This window comes from Monodon monoceros, unplaced genomic scaffold (assembly GCF_005190385.1).
Source record: "Monodon monoceros isolate NGI ecotype Baffin Bay Population unplaced genomic scaffold, NGI_Narwhal_1 Super_Scaffold_13, whole genome shotgun sequence".
Taxonomy (NCBI): domain Eukaryota; kingdom Metazoa; phylum Chordata; class Mammalia; order Artiodactyla; family Monodontidae; genus Monodon; species Monodon monoceros.
In genome coordinates this window covers 47,801,947-47,823,241 of record NW_021703769.1, presented here as the reverse complement: position 1 = coordinate 47,823,241, position 21,295 = coordinate 47,801,947, and the positions used below count along the sequence as shown (strand labels likewise).

The 21,295-nt window shown below is 44.8% G+C and overlaps 1 protein-coding gene across 2 annotated transcripts in view; it reads left to right on the top strand.

Annotated features, from left to right (window-relative positions):
• The window catches only part of PCSK2 (proprotein convertase subtilisin/kexin type 2), a 210,732-nt gene that overhangs the window by 123,909 nt on the left and 65,528 nt on the right, over positions 1-21,295 (top strand). For both annotated transcript variants that reach the window (XM_029221234.1, XM_029221235.1), the window contains one exon: positions 343-380. In XM_029221234.1, coding sequence (XP_029077067.1) covers positions 343-380 — 38 coding nt within the window. The remainder of the gene's footprint in view (positions 1-342; positions 381-21,295) is intronic.

The following is a 21,295-nucleotide window of genomic DNA, read 5'->3' as shown; positions in this document are numbered from 1 at the left end:
TAGAAATGTCAGGATTTCCACAAATCTCTCTTAGATCAGTTCTCTGTTGAGCGATCCGTCTTAGGGTCACTAAGCTGGCATTTATGTCAGAAGTGTTATCCTGGGGCCTCAAGCTCTAACTGGCTTCCCTCCTCTGACACACGTGGTGGCCGCTGGCTCTCCACGTGGGTGGGGCAGCACCCTCCCCCGGGGATGGAAACTCGAAGCTGGGGCCCAGCGCTCACCCCCCCACACACACATCTCCTGGCGCCAGCACATAAGGAGCGCGCCTTCTCGAGCAGCTTTCCTGAGGTTACGTGGCAGGTATTAACCTATTGTTCCTGTGCTCTTGTCTTTTCGCAGGGATCGACTATCTCCACCCGGACCTGGCCTCAAACTATGTAAGTGCAAGCTGCCCTGTGTGGGGAAACGCGCGTGTCCTAAGTGTTCTGGTGCCCCTCATAGTGGGAACTCGCACAGACGCACACACATGCCTGCACGCACATAGGCCGTGCACGCTGGCACACGGGCACGCCTGCACGTGCATGCACCCCAGGCTGCCCGTCTTATAAGAGCCACAGCTCAGGCCAAAGACAGACGAGGCATGGGGCCTGGCGGCAGGCAGGGGTGAGTGACTTCACCAGAAGAAGAGAAGGAAACTTGAGATCTGAAAGAACAAAGTGCTGAGAACAAAGGTACAGGGAGAGGGAAGAGAGAGCCTTGGCAAGGTTTAAAATCAGCTCCAGCTGAGAATGTTGAATGGTGGGTGGGAATGAGCCCTTTGGGTTCTTGCTGGACAAAACCGATGGCAAAAGCCAAAACGAGCAGGGACTCACATTGCACCCGTAGCTGTGTGAAGTCAAGCATGCCACCTTCTTCTTATTTCCGTGCTGATGTGCACTCCACACTGACTTTCCCCACGACTCTGAGTAGAGCATTTAGTATCCCTTGACACATAACAAACATTAACAGGGAATCACAGTAAATGCTATTGGGCTGGTACCCCATGCTCTGACTTTTGACCCAGCAAGTCACCTGCTGATTTCCCGATAAAATCTCCAAACCTTTTAAACATAAGTGATGGCTTTATTTTAACCCCAGGGAGTATACTATTCAAGCATTGGGGTAGTCACTTAAAATTACCCAAACTATTATTAAGTTATATTTCTCCTGTAACTTCCAGGGCTAAGTATTTTATAAAATGTTATTTATTTGCTGAAAAGACTCATAGTTAGGAGAACATGAATTTAAATAGAGGAAAGATGGTTAACAAGCAGAAGTGTTTGGGGATCAAATTTCCGGGTCATTCTTCCTGGAAGGTGTGAGTGTCCACATTGCAAAAAGAGAAGGGAGATTTTCCATGTGTGTAGTGGACTGGGAATTGGGAAGCAAAGCACCAAGGTGCTGGGTTTCTATTTCCTGCACGGGTCTTACAAACCTGGGAGAGTATACACTGGGCATAGTCCAACCAATGTGCCTCCAGAGAGAAATGACAGAAGACAATCCAAAGCTCTACTCCCCGAGATGAGAATCCACCCTGGTAGATAAGGCAGTGAAGAACCACCTAGGAGTTGCAGATTCTGCCTCAACGACCATCTGCATAGTCTAGGGACAGCATTCTCTCCTCCTCTCTGACCCACTGCCCCACTGCTGGCACACGGGGCTGCCTGCCTGGAGGTTCCTTTGCTTCCTTAGAGGCACTGCCCCACACAGGGCCTTGTCTGTCCCCTCCAAAGCCCTGCCTTTCCCAGCCTCCCCAGTAACTGCAGGACCTTGGAGAGTTCTCCAACGGGGAGGTTGAGAGATGCACGTGCCTCATTTTCTCCAAGGTTCTGATACCCAGGGGCCCTTCCTCATGCAGAAATGGCAGGAGCAACAGCCTGGAGGGGGCAGGTTCGACCTCAGGGCTGCCCTGCACGCGAGGCATTTCCAGTCTCCTTCCCAGCTGAGCTGCGGCTGCACAGGGTTCCCACCATCCCCCAGACCAGCGCCTCTCGGGGAAGCCAAATAAGGGTCTGCTCACTTTTGCAAACCAACGTTGCTCCTCTTAAAGCTTCTAAGACTTCAAGGTGGGGTAGCTGCCAGTCAGGCTGGAAGCTGCCAGTCAGGTGGGCAGCACACGGCCTCCTTCCTTCGAAGGCCACTTACATGGACACTGACCTGGGCATCCCTGGCCAGCCCAGGGGTTTCCGTGACAGCTGCCCCCGACACCAGTCAGCGGATTAAAAAGAGATAGTAATTCAAGTGGGAGAAAAATCCTCTGGGGCTCTGATGAACTGCAGGTACGATGCCAGTCGACAGTGGGATTCATCTGCCAGAAACTCTAATCTGAAATTGGAAAGGGAAAGATACGCATTGAGAGGTGCCAGCTCCACCCAGTTCTGCAATAGCGGAACATACGTGAAAACCCTATGGGCTCTTTGAGTGTGGCTTTCTGCTTTCCTTTTTTTCCCCTTTGTTTCTTTCCAAAAAACTTCTTTTCTAATTAAAAAATACCCAAGAGGGAGGGGATATGTGTATACGTGTGGCTGATTCACTTTGCTGTACGGCAGAAACTAACACAACATTGTAAAGCAACTATACTCCAATAAAAACAAAATAAAATAAGCTGACCAAAGTAAAAAAATAATTGTCCTCTATAGAAAATGTAGAAAAACATAAAACAGATTCAGAACTAGCTATATCACCATTCTTAATACTTTAACATATTTTCGACTTCAGTTCTATGTATATATTTTTAATAAAATTGGGCTCTTGTTGCACATATAGTACCCCCCTTCCATGTGATATGTCATGAACATTTTTATATTATTAAATAATCTTCAAAACATGATTATAAGGGCTATATAGCATTGCCTCATGTGATAATTTACTTAAACTTCCCAATCCCCAATTCTTGGACAACTAGGTCGCTTCTAATGGGAGTCTCACTCTTAGAGGGAGTGTGACAGACAGTGACAAGGGTGGTAGAGGTCTCCAAACCACAACATGCTTAGGAGAGTGGAAAGAACTGGAAAAAACACAACTCAAGAAGCACATTAAATATGTTTTCAAATATTCCCAGTTCTCCATGATAGATGAGACATTCAACTTGTTCAGTAATTTCTCCCATGAAAATTCCCACCAACGGGTGACCATTGCAGGAGGAGGATTTTAGTTCAGTTAAAGGAAGAACTATCTAATGATTAAGGAATAAATAAAAAGAATTAGCTCTCCCAGGAAGTAATGGGTTCTCCTTATCGGAAAATGTTTATGAGGAGAGTTGATGGCCTTTTAGCGGGGATGTTGAGGAGATGACTTAAACTAGATGACATCTAAGAATTGACCAGAAAATGTGAGCTCTGGACAAAACTGCACAATTTGACAACTTCCATCCAAAGGAAGGTCTGAGTCTTCAGCAATTATCAAAACCCTTGGAAGTTTACAAACCAATTGTATCTAATTACACAGGACTTTGAAAATGTCCTATGTCTTTGGTATAGGTGAGAAAACTGAACACCGAAATAGCTCATCCCTAACTCCTCAGCAGAGAACCTGAACCAGCTAGTTTTCACTAGTCGCAGCTCTCCCTCATTCTGTGAAGAGCTGAGAGGGACAACTTTGGAGCTACTAACCAGATTCATCTCCTTTATTTTTAATTAAAATTTTTACACTATAATTAACAGAATGAGCATGGCAAGTGGAGTAGACCTGCCCAGGAGGGCAATGAAATCAGTGGATGGTGATAAACTCGAAAATTGTTTGAGCAAAGGATTAACAGGCAGCTTCACACCTTGTTAGGTGATTTACTGGCTTGGATGTGACAGCTAGCCCCGTGCCCTTCCAGTGGAATGCACTTTGGGGAGGTCTGTGTTTGGGTTCCCGCAGAAGCAGACCCGAGACAAGGGTTTCAGGGCAACTAGTTTATTTGGGAGGAAGGTCAGAGGAAGGGAGAGCGAGATGGGGAAGGGAAGGCAGCCAGTAAGGGGTGCATTTCAAACAAGTCACTATGGTGAGTGGCTGGAATCCCACTGGGGCATCTGTGAGATGACGCAGAAGATGTGCACCAGAGTTATCCCACTGGATGGGATACCCGGGAAGCTGGGGTATTTATATAGCAACTCCTATCAGTCATTGGTTGAGGGTTGGTCACAGGGGATGTTAACATCCCAGCTGCTCCTACTTCCCCACTGTCTTGGGAAACGCCCTCGGCAAACAGAAGTGGGTACAGGCAGCTGGAGCCCACCAAGGACGCAGAGATGACAGAAAGAGGCATAAGGCTGGGTCCAGGCAACGTCTGCCAGAGGGAGGATGCCTTGGAAATATATTAAAAGATTAAAATAAACAGAAATGTGCTCAGTGAGAAGTAAAAACCGTATCAGAGGTTCTTAGACAAATATGACAAAAACTTCTTCATAATCAAACCAGGTGAAATGTTTCCCAAAACAGAATTATTTTCAAAGCTTGTTTATTCTGTATATTAAAAGAAAAGACTCAAGGTAGGCTGGTCGTCCAGTGTTCTTTCTATTTAAACTGAGAATTTTAATCCTCTGAAAGCTGTAAATCAATGTATAAATGTAAGTCATTAGTGTTCATTTAATTCAACAAATCTAGTCTGTATCTGTTGAGTTAAGAGCAAAGGATAATAATGGCCACTTTTATTGTTACTCTATTGTTCTATGATTGAATTTAATCTGAGGAGCCCAGTCTCACTGGTAAATATTCACTATTCCAAATAAATACATTCACCTCTCTTCATCTCAATAGTAATAACATGAAATGAGTCTTGGCCAAGACCCTATTTTAGACCAACTTGAAACTGGGATTCCTTTACCCCGTCCTCTCTGGATATTTGCTCCAGCTCAGTCAGATGGCTGTGCATTGGGCCTGCCATGGCCGAGCCCCAGAGGAAGAGAAACCAGACACAGGTGTCCTCCAGAGGAGCCTGAGGTCAGTCAGGACACAAGTGTGGGGCGTGGCTTGCAGGTGAGGGGTGGGCAGGCCGGGAGGTGGCCGTCTTTGTGCTGTGTGGCCCCCGTGCAGCAATGATCACGGGCCCATGTTCACGGTACAGGTCCAAGCCTGGGTCCTTTCAGGCCTGCAGAATAGAGGGAGACTTCTATTCAAGAACATGCAAGTGTGGGTGAGGCGGCCGCTTTCAGAGCATGGGGGCGGCTGAAGCTGAGTATCTCCTGCTCTGCTCCGAAAGCAGGATACTTTGAGATGCTTTGCTGATGGAGCTAAGGAGCTGAAGAGATGGCTAGTGGTTCTGTAAAATCCAGAGAGAGCCTTCCCACTGGGGTGAGGGTTTTCTCAGAGGCAAGTAGCTTACTTAGGAGGAGACCCCAGCAAGCACGAGCCGGCTCTCCTGGCCTGCCCGCCGTACACGCAGAGTAGGGTCAGGCAGGGTGGCTGTGCTGACCCTTGGAAAGCGGTGAAACCTGAAACTCAGTGAAACCTGAGTGTGGCTCCCGGCTGCCTGAGTCTAAGATGTGCAACCTTAGATTCACCTGTTAAACCTCTTTGAACTTTAATCTCCTCGTTTGTGAAGTGGGCCAAAAGAGTATCAGGTGTGTTGTGGGGTATCGCTGAGATACCTGGCAGATAATAGATGCTCAATAAAAATCCATTTCCTTCTCAAAAGAGTTGAGATGACACGAAGCCAGCCTGTCCCGATGGAGAGGCAGGGACACGCCTCCAGAAAGTGGTGCAATTGCTCGGGGCACGCCCAGCGAGCTCAGCGCTATCAAAAGAGAAAAAAGGGCACCTCCAGACTAAGCGTAAGATTGTGAGACTAGGAAAAGCAGAGGGCAAAGGTGGAGGTTACTAAAGTCAATCTCAAAGATCTATTTGATAAATAAAAGATTGATCTGAAAAAGAGCAGCGAAACAAACAGAAGGAACAGGGAGAGGGAAGCAATTACCCACAGCCAGGATAGCAGGAAGGACGAGGCCCAGAGAGAGAATTTCTGATCTGTTTTTCTCTGTCACAGACCTTTGAACTAAAAGGATATTCACGGATATTCATCCCCTAGGTGGGTGAGGAATTGTACAACAGTAATTTTTCCAAATGAGTTTTCCTCCAGGCCAGAGAAACGACCTCTCCTGGCCTAAGTGGTCACAGGGCAGAGCCCAGGCTCCTGCCCTGACGCAGAGAGTCCTGGCCCTTCTCACACTCGGGCCTCCACCTTTTAGCTTGGAAACTGTGGGTCACCCTCTGAACAGCTCCAAGATCCTGTGCTGAGAATCTGTGCGGGTTCACGTGCTCTTCCTGAAGTTTTTCCCCAAATTCTTGGACGCAGCAAATGTGGAAGATTGCCTGGACTCCACTCCCCAACCTTCTCTCAGCTTCTGCTATGGGGCTCCACAGAACCTCCCTCTAAAGGGTGAAGTGTATTTCCCAGCCCTTGACTTTGGGCTGGGCCTTGTGACTTTTCTAAAGCAATAGAATAATACAGAAGTGTCAGTGGGCCAGGTCAGAGGCCGTAAGCGGCCTTGTGGGGTCCTGCGTGCCTCCCTAGGCTTCTGCCATCACCATTAGAAGAGCAAGCCTTGGCTGGCCTGCAGGGACCCGGGGGGACGATGACAGGCTTGTGGAGAAGTGCTCCCCCAGCTGCCAAAGCCTAGAGCGCTGCCACCCGCATCCACCTACAGAACGGCAGGAAGAAGCTGAGCAGCCTAGCCGAGCCCCCCCAAAATCAGCTGAAGCCCAGGCAACCCCCAGCAGCAAGCAGGCACTGCCTAGATCCGCAGAGCTGCCCACCTGCGCCTAGGCTAGGTCACCTCGCTCCCGGCCGAACCGCAGACTCATGAGTGATACACATGCTTGCTGCTACATGGAGCTGACACGTCGTGATGGTTTTGATGTGGCAACTGTTACAGTCACCCACGCTGGACCCTCCTCCGGGTCCTCTCATGGTAATTGGGGCCCGTCCCAGCCTAAGGAGAATACAGATTTCTCTGGCCGCACCCCAGACCTACTGAAACAAAACCTCTAGGAATAGAGGTCATCACAGGTATTTCTTTGACAACATTCCCAGATTCTGTCGATTAACTTCATCATTCATTTCGGCACTTTCCTCACTCGTTCATTCAGTCATTCATTTATTCATTCCACAATGCTATTCCCCTAAAATGTGTGACTCTATCACACAAGCTCTGTGTAGGGAAGTGAGTAACTTTTTTTTTTTCTTTAAGAGTAAAGTTAAAATTTACGGTAATTTTTTTTCTATATACAAAGAATTACAGTACATGTTTATGGGGACTCCTAGTGCAGGGCTCCCCTCTTTTTCACTAAGAGTTCCACTTACCGCAGAAAATCTATCAGGCTGAAGGGGGGCAAAAAAAGTGATGGACCTCAGCTGACACCCCCTCTGCCCCTTTCTTAAAAATGTAAAGATAGATCTCTATTGTCAGCTTGTTTTGTTGCCAAGACTTAGAAAGCTGCTCTTCCATCAGTTCCTGTGTGCTGCACTTGCCCATCTTCAACAGTGAGTAACTTTTAAATTTTGTGTCCTTCTTAACGTTTAGCACAGTGCCGAGCAGGCATTTAATAAACATTTGTTAAATTGCATTTCATATTAATTAATCATTCAGACTTTGCAAATGAAATCAGGGGCTAAATCACATGATGGGCCTCTATCCGTGGTGATGGGAAATGCTGGCATTCAGAGCTTCCTCTGACTCCCAGCTGTCAACCGTCTCCAGGTGGATGCCACCACCCCATTCCCTATAATGCGTGTTGCCAGTGAGGGGATAGAAGACCCCGGAACTAACTGAGGCCCCCATGGCTGAAGGCCTGAAGAGAATGTGATTCTCATTGTGGATAAAACCACCTACAGATAACCAAGAGCTCTTTCTTTTCTGTAATGTCTAGAACTCCTCAGGTTGGGGGAAATACAATTAAGTTCCCAGATGGGAAAAGATGAATTATGCTCTTTGGTTCAGTTCAAAATTTGGAACATCATTTATGCTGCAGGGCTGTTATTTCACCAACAGAAGTTCTTGGAAAAGAAAAAAGCCCACAAGGACCCACACTTTTCCATTCTTTTGATGGGTTCCTGGCTGGTGACTGGCTTTGAAGAGGGGCCTTTGAGCTCCACGTGGCAGACGGCCGCCATGATGAAAGGGTGGCTGCTGGGCATGGGCCAGGCCTCAGCCCTGAGTGACTCAGATGCTATGAAGTATTGATTGCATGCATCACTTCAGGCTTTTAGACTGATTAATATTTAAATAAGTACATTAATATTGCATATGAAACTGAGGTTTAAACAACCTTTGTGTCTTGTTGAAAGGAACTGGCATTTTTTGATGTACTCATTAATGCTGGCCAGATCACAGTGAGCACTTGATCACCAGGAGGCTAGACTGAATATTGGGGGTAAGAAATTTCTTTCAATCATTTGGACAGACCATCAGTCAAATGACTGTGATCTGACTCAACCCATGTACTAGAGGAATCTGTCTATTTTTACAGGAACGTACTTTGACATAGAAACAGGAGAAAATAGAATCTTGATTAACTGAAAAGAAGCTACTTATTTGGACCTAGACTTACAACTGCAGACGAAAGCAAAGGGGAAAAAATCTTGTTAATAGATTTTTCCACATCGCTCAGTTGACTAGTTTTCTTCCATTGAACCTAGTCAAAAGTTAAGAGAAGTGTATTGAGTTTCTACTGTGCTCAAGATATTGTGCTGGGGGCCTGGACTATAAAGTGTGAAAAATCTGTTCCCTGCCCTTGGGAAGCTCAGAGTTCAGTGGGGGAGGCACACAAGTAAGTATGACATGATATCATTACATCATGACATGCCCAGTCCTGTCCTGGAAGGAAAAACACCGCCCACTATGGGAAAACAGCAACAAGAACAAGCAAGTTGGCCCTAAATTTTAGAGGTGGGAAGATACTTAAATGCATTTAAAGAATGTTTTCTTGGGTCGATACAGCATAGGAACTCATCTAGAAGCTTGATCTATATGATACTGAACAAAGGGTCACTGGATTATAATTGGTTTTTCATCTGGAGCTTTGTTTCTACCGAGAAGCCTAGACTAAAAGTAACCCATTAAAATCATTTTCTTATCCCCAAATTCCCTAAAGGTCAGTGACAGAGTCTCTTCAACTAAATGTGAGTGTCTTAAAGACTAAGATAATATCTTCCAATGCTTTTGTTCATGAGAAACTCGACCAAAGGCTTCATTCCCCAAGGAGATCATTAATAGAAATTCTTCTATAAATGGATGACTGAATTGTGGATGGATGGATGCATGCATGCATGCATGAATGGATGGATGGGGGGATGGATGGATGGAAGGGGGGACGGATGGATAGATGGATGGATGGAAGGGGGGATGGATGGTTGGAGGGATGGATGCATGGATGCATGGATAGATGGATGGATGGGAGGATGGATGGATGGATGGGGGATAAATGGATGGATAGAAGCGGGGATGGATGGATGGAGGATAGATTGATGGATGGATGGATGGATGGATGGACAGTGGATGGATAGATGGGGGGATAGATGCTATTGAAACTATTAGGATTTGAGAGGTGCTTGTGTCCAGTCCCTCACTCAATACACAGGTGGAAACTGAGGCCCAGGACAATTGTGAATGGCCGGAGGCCACACAGCAGGTCAGAGCAGAGCTTGTCCTGGACTTGGGTCTCCAGCATCTCCTGATCCTGAAGCATGGCTGCACCTACTCACAGTTCACACCACAGGGCGAAGGCACACATCAGGCCAAACCTGGCCCTGGCGGGGAAGCACCTGTGGGTCCCTCTGCAGGAGCTTCAGGCCCCTCGGCCCCTCTCAGCACAACCTTCCCCTGCCAAGTCCTCTCAACCCACCCTCTGCCACTACTACCCCTCATTCAGCCACCAAAGAGAGCCCTTGGGAGCAACGTCTGCCTCTCCAACCCCTTGAACCTGATTTCCGTGCCCACCCTGGCATTGGTCTGGTTTTGCCTCCAGCTCCCAGCACCTGTTGCTCTTTTGGAGGGTTGCCCTAGGGCTCCTTGAAACTGCTCTGCCCCACACGCGTGGAGACCTGATGAGACTGGGAATGTCCACCCTGTCTTGGCACCCGTTAACCCTTGGCTGGCTGTGGGAGCATGAAAGCCTTGTCTCAGGCTGGGAAACCTCTGGGCTGTAACCAGCCCTCCAGGGCCCCCTGCCGGACTCACCCGAAATCACACCCTGGCTTGGCTTCCTCCCTGTTCCGGGCTGCCTCCCTGGCTCCTTCACTGATTTCCCCTGGGAGCACATCTTTAATAAATCACTTGCGCACAAGTCTTCATCTCAGAGTCTGCACTGGGAATCCTGACCTCCTTACATCTGAGCAGTCTGGAGCTTCGGGCAAAACAGAATTTTCCATCCTGCGTGGCCAAGGCAGAGAGAATCTCTGACGTAGAAATAAGATTAGCTTCTCAACCACGGTAACCCTGCTGGCTCCCAACCTACGGGAAATTATTTTTCACAAAGAAAGAACCCTTAATTACCAACAGATAATTAAAACCTGAAGCTAAGTGCAGGAAGCAGGGGCTTGGGTCTGAGCAACGTTGCTCACCATTGCCTCCAGGAGGGTGGGGAGGCCTGTACTTTGAATGTCATGCACACACAGCCCCTCCACACTGAGTGCTCTGCTATGCAGAAGAATAAGATGTATTACAGTGTGTGGGAGATGTTTTCATTAAGCTATGGAAATAGGAGGCTTATGTTTTATAGCTCAAACGTTGCCAATTTTTTAAATAAGAGGTTTAGTGTAAATCTCAGCTATTCAGGGAGCAGCAGCTTGAGGAGTCCCATTGAGTCACTGTGAGCGAAAATGCCGCATTTGATCTTCATGGTCCTCAGTTTCCCCATCTGTAAAACAGGGATGATCTTCCTACTTCAGAATCAAAGGACTATGATGACTGGCCATATTACTGATATGAACAGTGGGTCTTCGTTGATCTATCAAAAAATATACATGGAACTCCTCAGCATGCTAAAGGCATGGATGCCCATCTGGTACTGGTCCTGGGCCTTTTCTCCACCATCCCCCACAAAGGCGCGCACACATGTCCTCTCTTGGACTTGTAGAGAATGTTCCAGAAGCCTCAGCAGGAAGGAGCCAGTCCCTGTGTGGGTGCCAGTGTGGTGACCAGGCAGGCACTGAGTCATTTGATACAGTCAGTACCTTGCTGGGATTCTTACCAGGCACCTTACAAATAAGAAATATGTTCTCTGTGAATAAGACCATAGCCTAAGTTCATTAACTCTTCAAAAACTAGTCACTTGTTAGCAATTGCAATTATTCTATCCTACATGATGGTTTGGTTTGGGAGTTTTCACTGTTTCTTGTTTGGTCTTAGCTCACAAATCCATCCCCCCCCCCCCCACATGGAGAGTTGACTGTTTGTAATGAGTGTAAGATCCCTCTTTTCTCCCTGCCTTGGTCCTGATACTTTGATCCCTTTGGTCTTGAGCGGCTTCTTTGGAAACGTGGAGGTTCTCTACCTGGCAATTTTTTAGAAGGTGCTATGTGCCTGGTTTTGTGTTTTGCATGTATTATTGCATTTAATCTGCATGTTAAACCAGCGAAGTAGGCGCTTTCTCATCCACCTCCCACAGAGAGGAAACTGAAGATCAGAGAGGTTAGTGATCTGCCCTAGCTCACACAGCCAGCGAGGGGTGAAATGTGAAGTTCACCATCTGTCAAGCAACTTTGTTCAACTTAGCCCCCCTCCAGGCTCCCACAGCTCAGCCAGTGGCACCGCCGTGGACCCAGTGACAAAGCCTGGAACACAAGAGTGGTCCTGGACTCCTCTCTTGACCTCTCTCCTCTCAGCCACCAGATCTGCTAGTCCTAGCCCCTCTCTGCAACAAATCTGCTTCTCTGTTTCTGCCACTGGCATCCAGGACCAAGCTGTCATCACCTCCCCCCTGGACCCCATGAAAGCCCCAGCTTCCTGCTGCCACTTTTGCCCACTGCAATGCCATCTCCCCAAAATAACCAGAGAGGGGGACTTCCCTGGTGGTCCAGTGGTTAAGACGCTGTGCTTCCAATGCAGGGGGCGTGGGTTCGATCCCTGGTCAGGTAACTATGATCCCACATAGCAGCCGAAAAATAAAAAATAACCAGAGAGTTATTACAGAGGGGAAAAAGGACAAGAGGCCCCAATTAAACCCATCCAGGGGCTCCTTCTGCACCCAGAGCCATATCCCTCCCTCCCTGCGAAGGTCCACGGGTCCTGGCTCCGGCCACCCTTTCAACCTACCTCCTGCTCCCTCAGTATTTATCAAGCTCTATGATTGCAGGATTTGTCCTAATTCAAGACTTAGAAGGCTCATATGCTGAGTCTGTTTCAACCTGTGGTTTAGTCCCTTCCTAGCTCTTAAAACAGTTTGTAGTTAAGTATTTGGTTTTTGGGTTTTGTGCCTCCCATTGGAATATCAGCTCCAGGAGCTGACAGGGGTCTTCTCTACCTCATTCACCTCTTCACCCTCAACAAAGCACAATGGCCTTGACCAATATGCATTGGATGACAGGCTGATGAAGAAATGCTTTCCTTTTCCCTTTCTTTAGCCTGCACCCCCTAATTTCTTCTGGTCATGCTTTGTCCTCACAAAACCCCTCTCCCTGGCTTTGCTATGCTCTTTTTGTTCTGCTCATAGAAGAAATTATTTATGTGCACCTCCATAAACACTATGAAAGGAAGCTTCTGGTCAGTGCACCAGGAGTATGGTCTGCACAGGAAATGAGCACTTGTTAGTACTTGGCGGCTTCTGGGGAGAACTGCTATATTTCTTCATAGCCACAACCCAAGGAACAAGAACCCCCTCTCTACCCAGGCTGACTTGTGTTCCTCAAGAGAGGAACTAGAAAAAGCAACAGCCATGGTTGTCTTGATGTTTAGCTCATTCATTTGTTTTAGGCAATTGACAATAACCATTCGACTTCTCCAAGCATGCGTTTTCAAGCTAAAAAAAATTAACCTAGGTTTTTTATACTCTGTTAAGTATCTAAAAGATTTAGAAAATTGAAAAATAAAAAAGCTGTACATGGACATGTTCTTAGCTGGTAAGCTTTGCTCATACACTATTCCACCAGGAGAAGGGAATTCCCGACATATGGGACCTCTACTCACAGGACTCTCCTAAGAAACATGTGGTGTCATGTGTTCTCATGATTAATATTAAACTCAATGCACCATATATACAAATCCTTCCAAAGGAAAACAAACCTGCCCTGGAAACAAAGCTTATAATTATAATCACAGATGCTCTTTGTTCCTCACAGGGAATGCTTAAAAGATCAATTTAAATGCAAATGAATCTTATCATTCCAAATTAGGCCCATTCCATTGTGTTGAAATTAATATAGAAAATAATTTTGAACACTAAATTATGAGTAATTAATGCTGATACTGTGAAAAAATGCACTCTTACTTCGAAATTCTGGGGAGGGGCAGACTTGTCTGTGTGTGTGCTGTGTGGGCTGTAAGCAGTGCGTGGCAGGGCTAATTTGCAGGATTAACACAGCAGGAATAAGAGGAGGGAGACGCATGGCAATGATACATCTTAGCTATTCTTTGGGTCTAAGGAAACACACTTACATGATATTTAAGAATAAATTATACCACGTATACTAAAGAGCTGAAGAATTAAAGGAGAGCTTGAAGAATTAAAATCTTTCCCTTAAATATCAAAACAAAAAGGACCTGTGTCTCCTCTATCATCTAATCTAGGAGTTGGCAAATTATGATCCATAAGCCGGCCACCTCTTTGGGTAAATAAACTTTATCGAAACCCAGCCATGTCCATTTGTTGGCTAATTGTCTAGGGCTGCTTTCACAGTACAATGGCCAAGTGGGGTAGTTGTAACAGAGACCATCAGACCTGCAAAACCTGAAATTTTCACTATTTGACTCTTTAAGGAAAAGTCTGCTGAAATCCCCTGATGTAATCTGCTGTGTGTCAAGACATAGGAAAATGGCTTATCTTAGAAACATGCATCCAGAGAGTTGCAATGCGGGTCCGATCAGAGCTGTACCACTTTCTAGCTGTGGGGTATCTGACAAGATGCTCCACATGTTGGGGGCAGAGAGTATCCTCATTTGTAGGCTGAGAAAGTTGGACTCTTGTCTGCTGGAACTCTAAAATCTTATGAGAAACCCTCCTCCCTTCCAGTAATATCGCTGATTAAGAAACAAAAGCTGAAATAGTTTTCTAAGGAAATGAAATTGTCAAGTAGTTTGAATTTACTTAACTTGCTTTTGAGAATGACAGACATAAAGTCAAAGTTATGCTACTTTTCCACGCATAACGCTCTCTATGTTAACCACTGTGGCTGAGTGATTTCAGAGAGTTTTGCATTTATTTACTGTCTTAGTACGTATTCCTCCAGAAACCAACCCTGAGGCTTGGATAGTTTATTTGAGAGGTGGTCCCAGGAAGCAAGGGCAAGGGAAGGAGTCCAGACAGGGCATGTTTTAAGTAAGTTAGTGCCATGGAGCTCAGGTCTGCTGGGAAACCGTGGGCTGTGGGTTAGACCATGAGGGGGAAAGAGTTGGGGTACTAATATACCAACTCCCATCAGTAGTTGACTGAGGGCGGCTATCAGGATGAGGGGAGAGCAATTTCCTCTTCTTCTGGGCTGCCACGCTCACGGGCAGACGGGGCTCCTGAGATAGAGATGGAAATCTGACAGAGGAAAGTTGAGTCAGAATCGAAAGGCTAAAAGCAAGTGGTCGTGAATAGGATACCCAACAACATCTGCTAATTATAAGTCTCCAAACTTTCTAATCACACATCCCCATCCATAAAAATGTTTGAGCAGGCTCACCAAGTATATTCATAGTTATTTGTTCACACAGTGTATGTACTACTGTAGCAATGGACTGTGTACATTATAAAACATACTCGAGAAAGACAATTTTAAAGATAAAATAAAAATTTTTTAAGTTATAATACACTCTCATGTTCATGGCAGCATTAGTCACAAGAGCCAAAAGGTAGAAGCAACACGAGTGTCCATCAAGAAAAGAATGAATAGACAAGATGTGGCCCATGCATATGATAGAATATCATTCAGCCTAGTGCATGCAACACTGTGGATGAAACTTGAGGACATTATGCTAAGTGAAATAAGGCAGTCACGAAAAAGAAAAATACTGTATGATTTCCCTTGCTTGAGGTACCTAGAATAGCCAAGTTCATAAAGATGGAAAGGAGAATGGTGGTTGCCAGCAGCTGAGGGAACTGGGGAATGAGGAATTATTGTTTAATAGGTAGAGCATTTCAGTTTTGGAAGATGAAAAGTTCTGAGACTAGTCGCCCAGCAATGTAAATATACTTAACACTGCTGAACTGCACATTTTATAAGGGTTAAGAAGATTAATTTTATGCTATGCCTTTTTTACCACAACTGAAAATAAATACATAATTTAAAAAATCAAGCTAAAACAAAGAAGTTGTAATATTTTCTCCCCACACCCCAGTGGATCATCTTACACATCCCCTGGGGTGGGCATGCCTATTTTGAAGACCTTTGCACTCACTAGCCAGTGTGTAACCCTGTCCAGTGTGATCAGTAAGACGTTCCGAATAGAAACTCTTTTGGCTAGCTAGATGTGATGATTTCTCTCTTCAAGGGAGATAAAACAGTACAACAGAAATGGCACTGAGAAGGTCCATGCAAACAGGTGGCTCTGGGTCCAATCCCGCTCTACTGACTTAGTTACTGAGACTTGAGCCAAGTTAACCAACCTCTCTGGGTTGTACATTCCTCAAATGTAAAAGAAAGATAGTAATATCTTTTCATTTAGTCATTCAACAACTATTTATTGAGTGCTATACTTTATAACAAGATCTATGGTATATTAGTTACCTAATGTAATATTTGGTATATAATATTTGGTATGTTAGTTACCTATATTACATTTGCTGCAGAAAAATTACTCCCAAAACTCGGACATACAGTATCTGTGGGTCAGGGATTCTGGAACAACTTGGCTGGATGGTTCTGGTTCAGGGTCTCTCGAGGTGTCACCAGGGCTGCATCATCTGAAGGCCTGACTGAGGCTGGACCTTCTGCTTCCGAGACCGATCACGTGGGGGTGGCTGTTGGCAGGAGGCCTCAGCTCCTCCCTGCCCACTGTGTGGGTCTTTGTCGACTGCTTGAGAAACCTCATGACTGGACAGCCGTGATCTGAGAGGTCTGTCTCTCACAATCTAGCTGTCGTGCAGCATCCTTTTGGTTGCATGTGTCAGTCTTGCTCACTGTGGGAGCCTCCATGCAAGGTCATGAACGCCGGGAGGCCAGACTCACTGGGGGCCGGGCTGCATGCATTGATGAACAGGGTGGATGTGGTCCCTACCCTCAAAAACCTTTTTGCCTGGAAGGGTCTCCAGATAGACTCCAAATAAATAATTACAGAAACAATTGCTTATTTACAGCTGTGGGGCTTTGCTGTGATGCAAGAGTACTGGTTCCTGTAAATGTGTTTTATGTGAAGAACTTGATCTCGTTTGCCGGGTGAGGGAAGATTTCCCTGGAGAAGAGACACTTATGCTGATGCCTTAAGTATGAGGAAGAGTTAGCCAGGTATCTGGCAACAGAGGGAACAGCTGTGCAAAGGCCTTGAGGCAGAAATATGCTCAGCCCTTTCAAGCATCTGAAGAGAGCTGCTGTGTGTGTTGGGGGCGGGATGGGGTGGATGCAGGAGCATATCAATATCAATCAAGGGAGAAAACAGCCTGAGCGACACTGGAGATGCAGAAAGAGACCTGATTGTGTGGACTTTGTGGGCCATAAAGATTTTCTACTTCATCCTAGAAGCAAAGGGAAAATTTTTCTTTTGGATGATGGTGTGGAGTGGGGGTGTGACATGAAATGATATGCCTGGGTTTGGTAGTTTTCAAAGATCTGTCTGCTTTGGAGATGGATCGGGGGTGTGCAAGAATGGAAGCAGGGAGACCTCATAGGGGGACTTTTCTAGGAGAAATTATTTTTAAAAGAGCTGTCTTTTTTTTTTTTTTTTAAGAGAAAGCAAAAGAAAATGTAACACTGAATTTAGGAGACGCTAACTAAATATTACTTCCCTCTTCCTCTCAAAAAACAAACAGCTCAGGAACATTTAAAATAAGGTGGTATCGGCAAACTAAATATTTCTAAATAGTAGGCAAAAATATTGTTAAATAATGCAGGCCTCACTAGGCATCGTGTAAGCTCAGGGTCCATAAGGAGCCTCGTCCTGGAAACACGGAAGAGGATTCAGTAGCAATCTTAACGCTTTGCTCCACTGTCAGCAGGAACCCGGACCAGCCCACAGAGAGCTCTGAATAGCATTTATGATCCTTAATCAGCAAGCACGCAGCGTTGATCTGGAAATTAATTGGACGCTTAGGTTTTTCACACACCATGGACAGTTAGATATTACGAAGATTTTGACCGGAATGTATTTAGTAGCAGCATCACTGATGTTCCGTCACAAGCAGAGACCTATATCCACCTTGGGGCTCATTATATCCTGAGTGACAATATGGGCTCTTAGCAAATCTCTTTTGATTATGATGATGAACCTCATTGCTCAGTGTCTTTAACAGCTAGTGAAGAATTGGACCAGAGCTGGGGTTTTCTAAGCATAATCCACTATACTATTATTTATTTAACCATCTTTGCTTAATTGACTCACTCATTTATCAGATTGCTTTTAAGGGTAATTATATGTTTACCACCGTAGTGGAAAACCTCACTTTCTATGCAAATAGGACAATCTTTAAAAATAGATACAGTCCACCCCAAATCCCCTGTGTGCGCCCCAAGAAATGCTGGGCTGCGATGTGCTTGTAGCAAAGATCTCAGAACGCGTAGCCAGGGTCACGGGTTCCCACAGCTGTGTGAGTATGCAACGCACAGCAGGTGGTGCAGGGAAAGGATGGAGAAGGAAAAGAGGATGGTTTCTCAGGTGAACAACAGTGAGTATCTGCTCCAGCTACAGGGACCACCAGCTAAGAGACAGAGAGAGACTAGTCTTCTGGACTCACCTCCTGGGCCAGGCACCAGGACTCAGTTATCTGGGGAGGGGCAGGTGTGAGCTCAGTACTGTGTTTACAGCTGCTGAAAGATTCCTTTAGCCTTTACTCTATTAAACAATATTTACAGATGTACCTAAAGGTAGGTGTTTTCAGGGGCAAAACCTACTTTCAACTTCATACATTGCTAGTGGGAATGTCAAATGGAACAATCCCTTTGGGAAAAGGCGTGGCAGTCTTACAAAGTTAAACACACACTTACTGTACAACCAGCAATCCCACCCTAAGTACTTACCAAGGGAAAATGAAAACATATGTTCATTAAAAGACATATACAAGAATGTTCATAGCAGCTTTATTCCTCTTTGTAAAAACTGGAAATAATTCAAATGCCCACTAACATGTGGAAGGACAAATAAAATTGTAACATCTTCATATAATGGATACTGTTTCACAACCAAAGGAATAAAGCTACCGATGCAAACAACAAAGTAAGCAAATCTCAAAAATGTTATGTTAGTTAAAAAGGCAAACACAAAAAGTACAGTACTCTCTGGTTCTATTTACATCAAGTTCTAAAACAGGCACAATTAACTTACAGTGATAAAAATCAGAAGAGGGATTGACCAAGGTGGATGGAGGGCGTGAGAGAACTTTCCAAGGAGGTGAAAATGTTCTATATCTTGATTGCCGTGATGGCTACATGAGGGTGTATGTTGCCAAAACTCATAGAGATGAACATTTAACATCACATATTTTGCTATAGGTAAAATATACTTCAATTTTTTTTAAATACAATTTTTAAAATTACCTATTAGCAAAAGAGCTGATGTAGAAATGAGTTACTACTGAAAATGCCCTGTGAATGTGGAAAGAAGCAGAGGGGAAGTAGCCCATCTCCTGGGAGAGGTGCTTTCTCACTGGCCCTGGGAGAAGACAGGTGCCTGCCCTCCTCCCTCCAATCTCTGGAAGGGGTGTAGTTTAATGATTCTGAAGTCTTAGAACTGCATCACTCTGTATAGAATACTACTCAGCTGTAAAAAAGAACAAAATGTTGCCATTTGCAGCAACATGGATGGATTTGGAGGGCATTTTGCTAAGTGAAATAAGTCAGACAGAGAAAGACAAATACTGTATGATATTTATATGGGGAATCTAAAAAATGCAACAAACTAGTGAATAAAAAAAGAAGCAGACTCACAGATCTAGAGAACAAACTACCGGTTGCCGGTGGGAGACAGGGAGGGGTAATATAGGGGTGCGGGAGTGGGAGATACAAACTACTGGGTATAAGATAGGCTAAAGGGTGTATTGTACAACACAGGGAATATAGCCAATACTTTGTAGTAACTGTAAATGAAAAGTAGCTTTTAAAATTGTATAAAATTTTTGAAAACATTTTTAAAAGAACTGCATTATTCTTGCTTTATTCCATATTTTCATTTTTAATATAGGAGGCTTGCTCATCATAAAAAAAGATTCAGACTGTATAGCAGTGTAAATAAAATTAAAACTCAATTTCTCTTCTCTCCCCTCTCCTACTCCTCCTCTACAAAACCTGCTCACTTCTCAGTTTTCGTGATGTAGCTGTTTTGTGCGGATCCTTCCAGATTTTCTTCCCCAAAACTGGAATCACACAGCAGATCATATTGTGCAATCTGCTGTTATGTCCCACCACCTTCTCTCCCATAGAATAGATACACCGTAATTTGTTCAATCGAGCCCCTAAAAATTGTCTTTTTGATTCTCCCCCAATATTTTGCTATGATAAACTATGGAATGACTATATTGCCTTGAACATAGATCTCTGAGTTCTTGTGTGAATATCCTTGTAGAATAAATTCCTAGAAGTAATATTTCTGGGTCAAGGAGTATATGCAATTTTAATTTTGATAAAGTTTATCAAATTATTCTCTAAAAAGTTTGAATTAATTTACAGTCCTCCCAAGAGTATCACTTTTTGTTTGGATCTCAAAGAGAGGGACAATAAAGTGAAGAGAATACTGCAATGCTGAAACACTCTCCAACGCCCTTGAAAAACAAAAGTAATGCAGGGGCCAACACATCCCTATTTTCACTGCTGATCTGAAATTTCCATAATGAGGAAATAAAACACATCATTTAAAAAAAAAAAAACTCAGGCTATGAGATTAATGAGAGTTGAGAGGTATGACTTGAACATTTGCTGGTTAACAGAGTTACAGAAACACTGTTACATCAATTACAGTAATTAACCAGAGATGAAGATGTATCACAGGGACCCTCTTTGCCAGCCAAGTCTCAACCTAAGTGCTGAGTAATGAGCTGCTGGTGGGGATGGGATGGCGAGAACTGGCTAGACTGAGAAAAGGATGCAGCTCTCATCCTCCAAAATGTGTGCTGGGTTCTCAGAAACACAGAATTCCATCCTGCCTCGGCTTCCCCAGAAAAACCCTGCCTCATACAGCTTGCCCTTCAGGAAATAGGACAGTTGCCAACAAACACATCTTGGCTGTATTCCCAAGGTATTTTTCTTCCTTAAGTGGAGTTAAACTCTTTCTGAACCTGAAAGAATATGACCCTGAAGGAAACAGAGCCTGTCCCTGAGATGAAATGCACAAACAGGAAAAAAAAACCAGAGGCAGTGCTTCAGCATCTTGCCCACCAGGTCAGAGAGAATTCATGACCCACCTAGTAGTCAATTGTGTTGGAAATAGTTCTTTAGAATGGGGGAAAAAAAGATTTGAGAGAAACGGCTGTATATTCCCAAGCTCTAACTAGAAATCATATTACATACTCCACCAGGATAAGAGCACTTCACTTAATACCGCTTAAAATCACTCTAGTGTGGGAGCCAATTGCTATTTTTTAATTCACTTTTTATTTACAGAAAGTAAAATGTATTCTTTTTGGTGCACCATTTTATGAGTTTTGACAAATGCATAAAATCATGTAACCACCACCACAACCGATAGACGGAACACCTCCATCACCCCCACCCCTGCAAAATCCCCGTATGCTGCCACTTTGTGGTCAACCCACTGCAGCCCCACCCTCAGTCCCTGGCAACCACAGATCTGTTTCCTGTCCCTGTAGTTTTGCCTTCTCTAGAGAATCTCATATACAGGGGATCCTACAGTAAAAAACAAAACAAAACAAAAAAGTAAAAGTCTTTTGAGTCTGGTTGTTTTCATGCATTTGTGATCCATCCATGCAGTTGTGTATATGAGCATTCATTCCTTTTTATTGCTGTGTAGCATTCCACTGTGTGGACGTACCACAATTCGTTTATCCATCCTCCACTTGCAGGACATTTGGATGACTCCCAGTTTGGGCAATT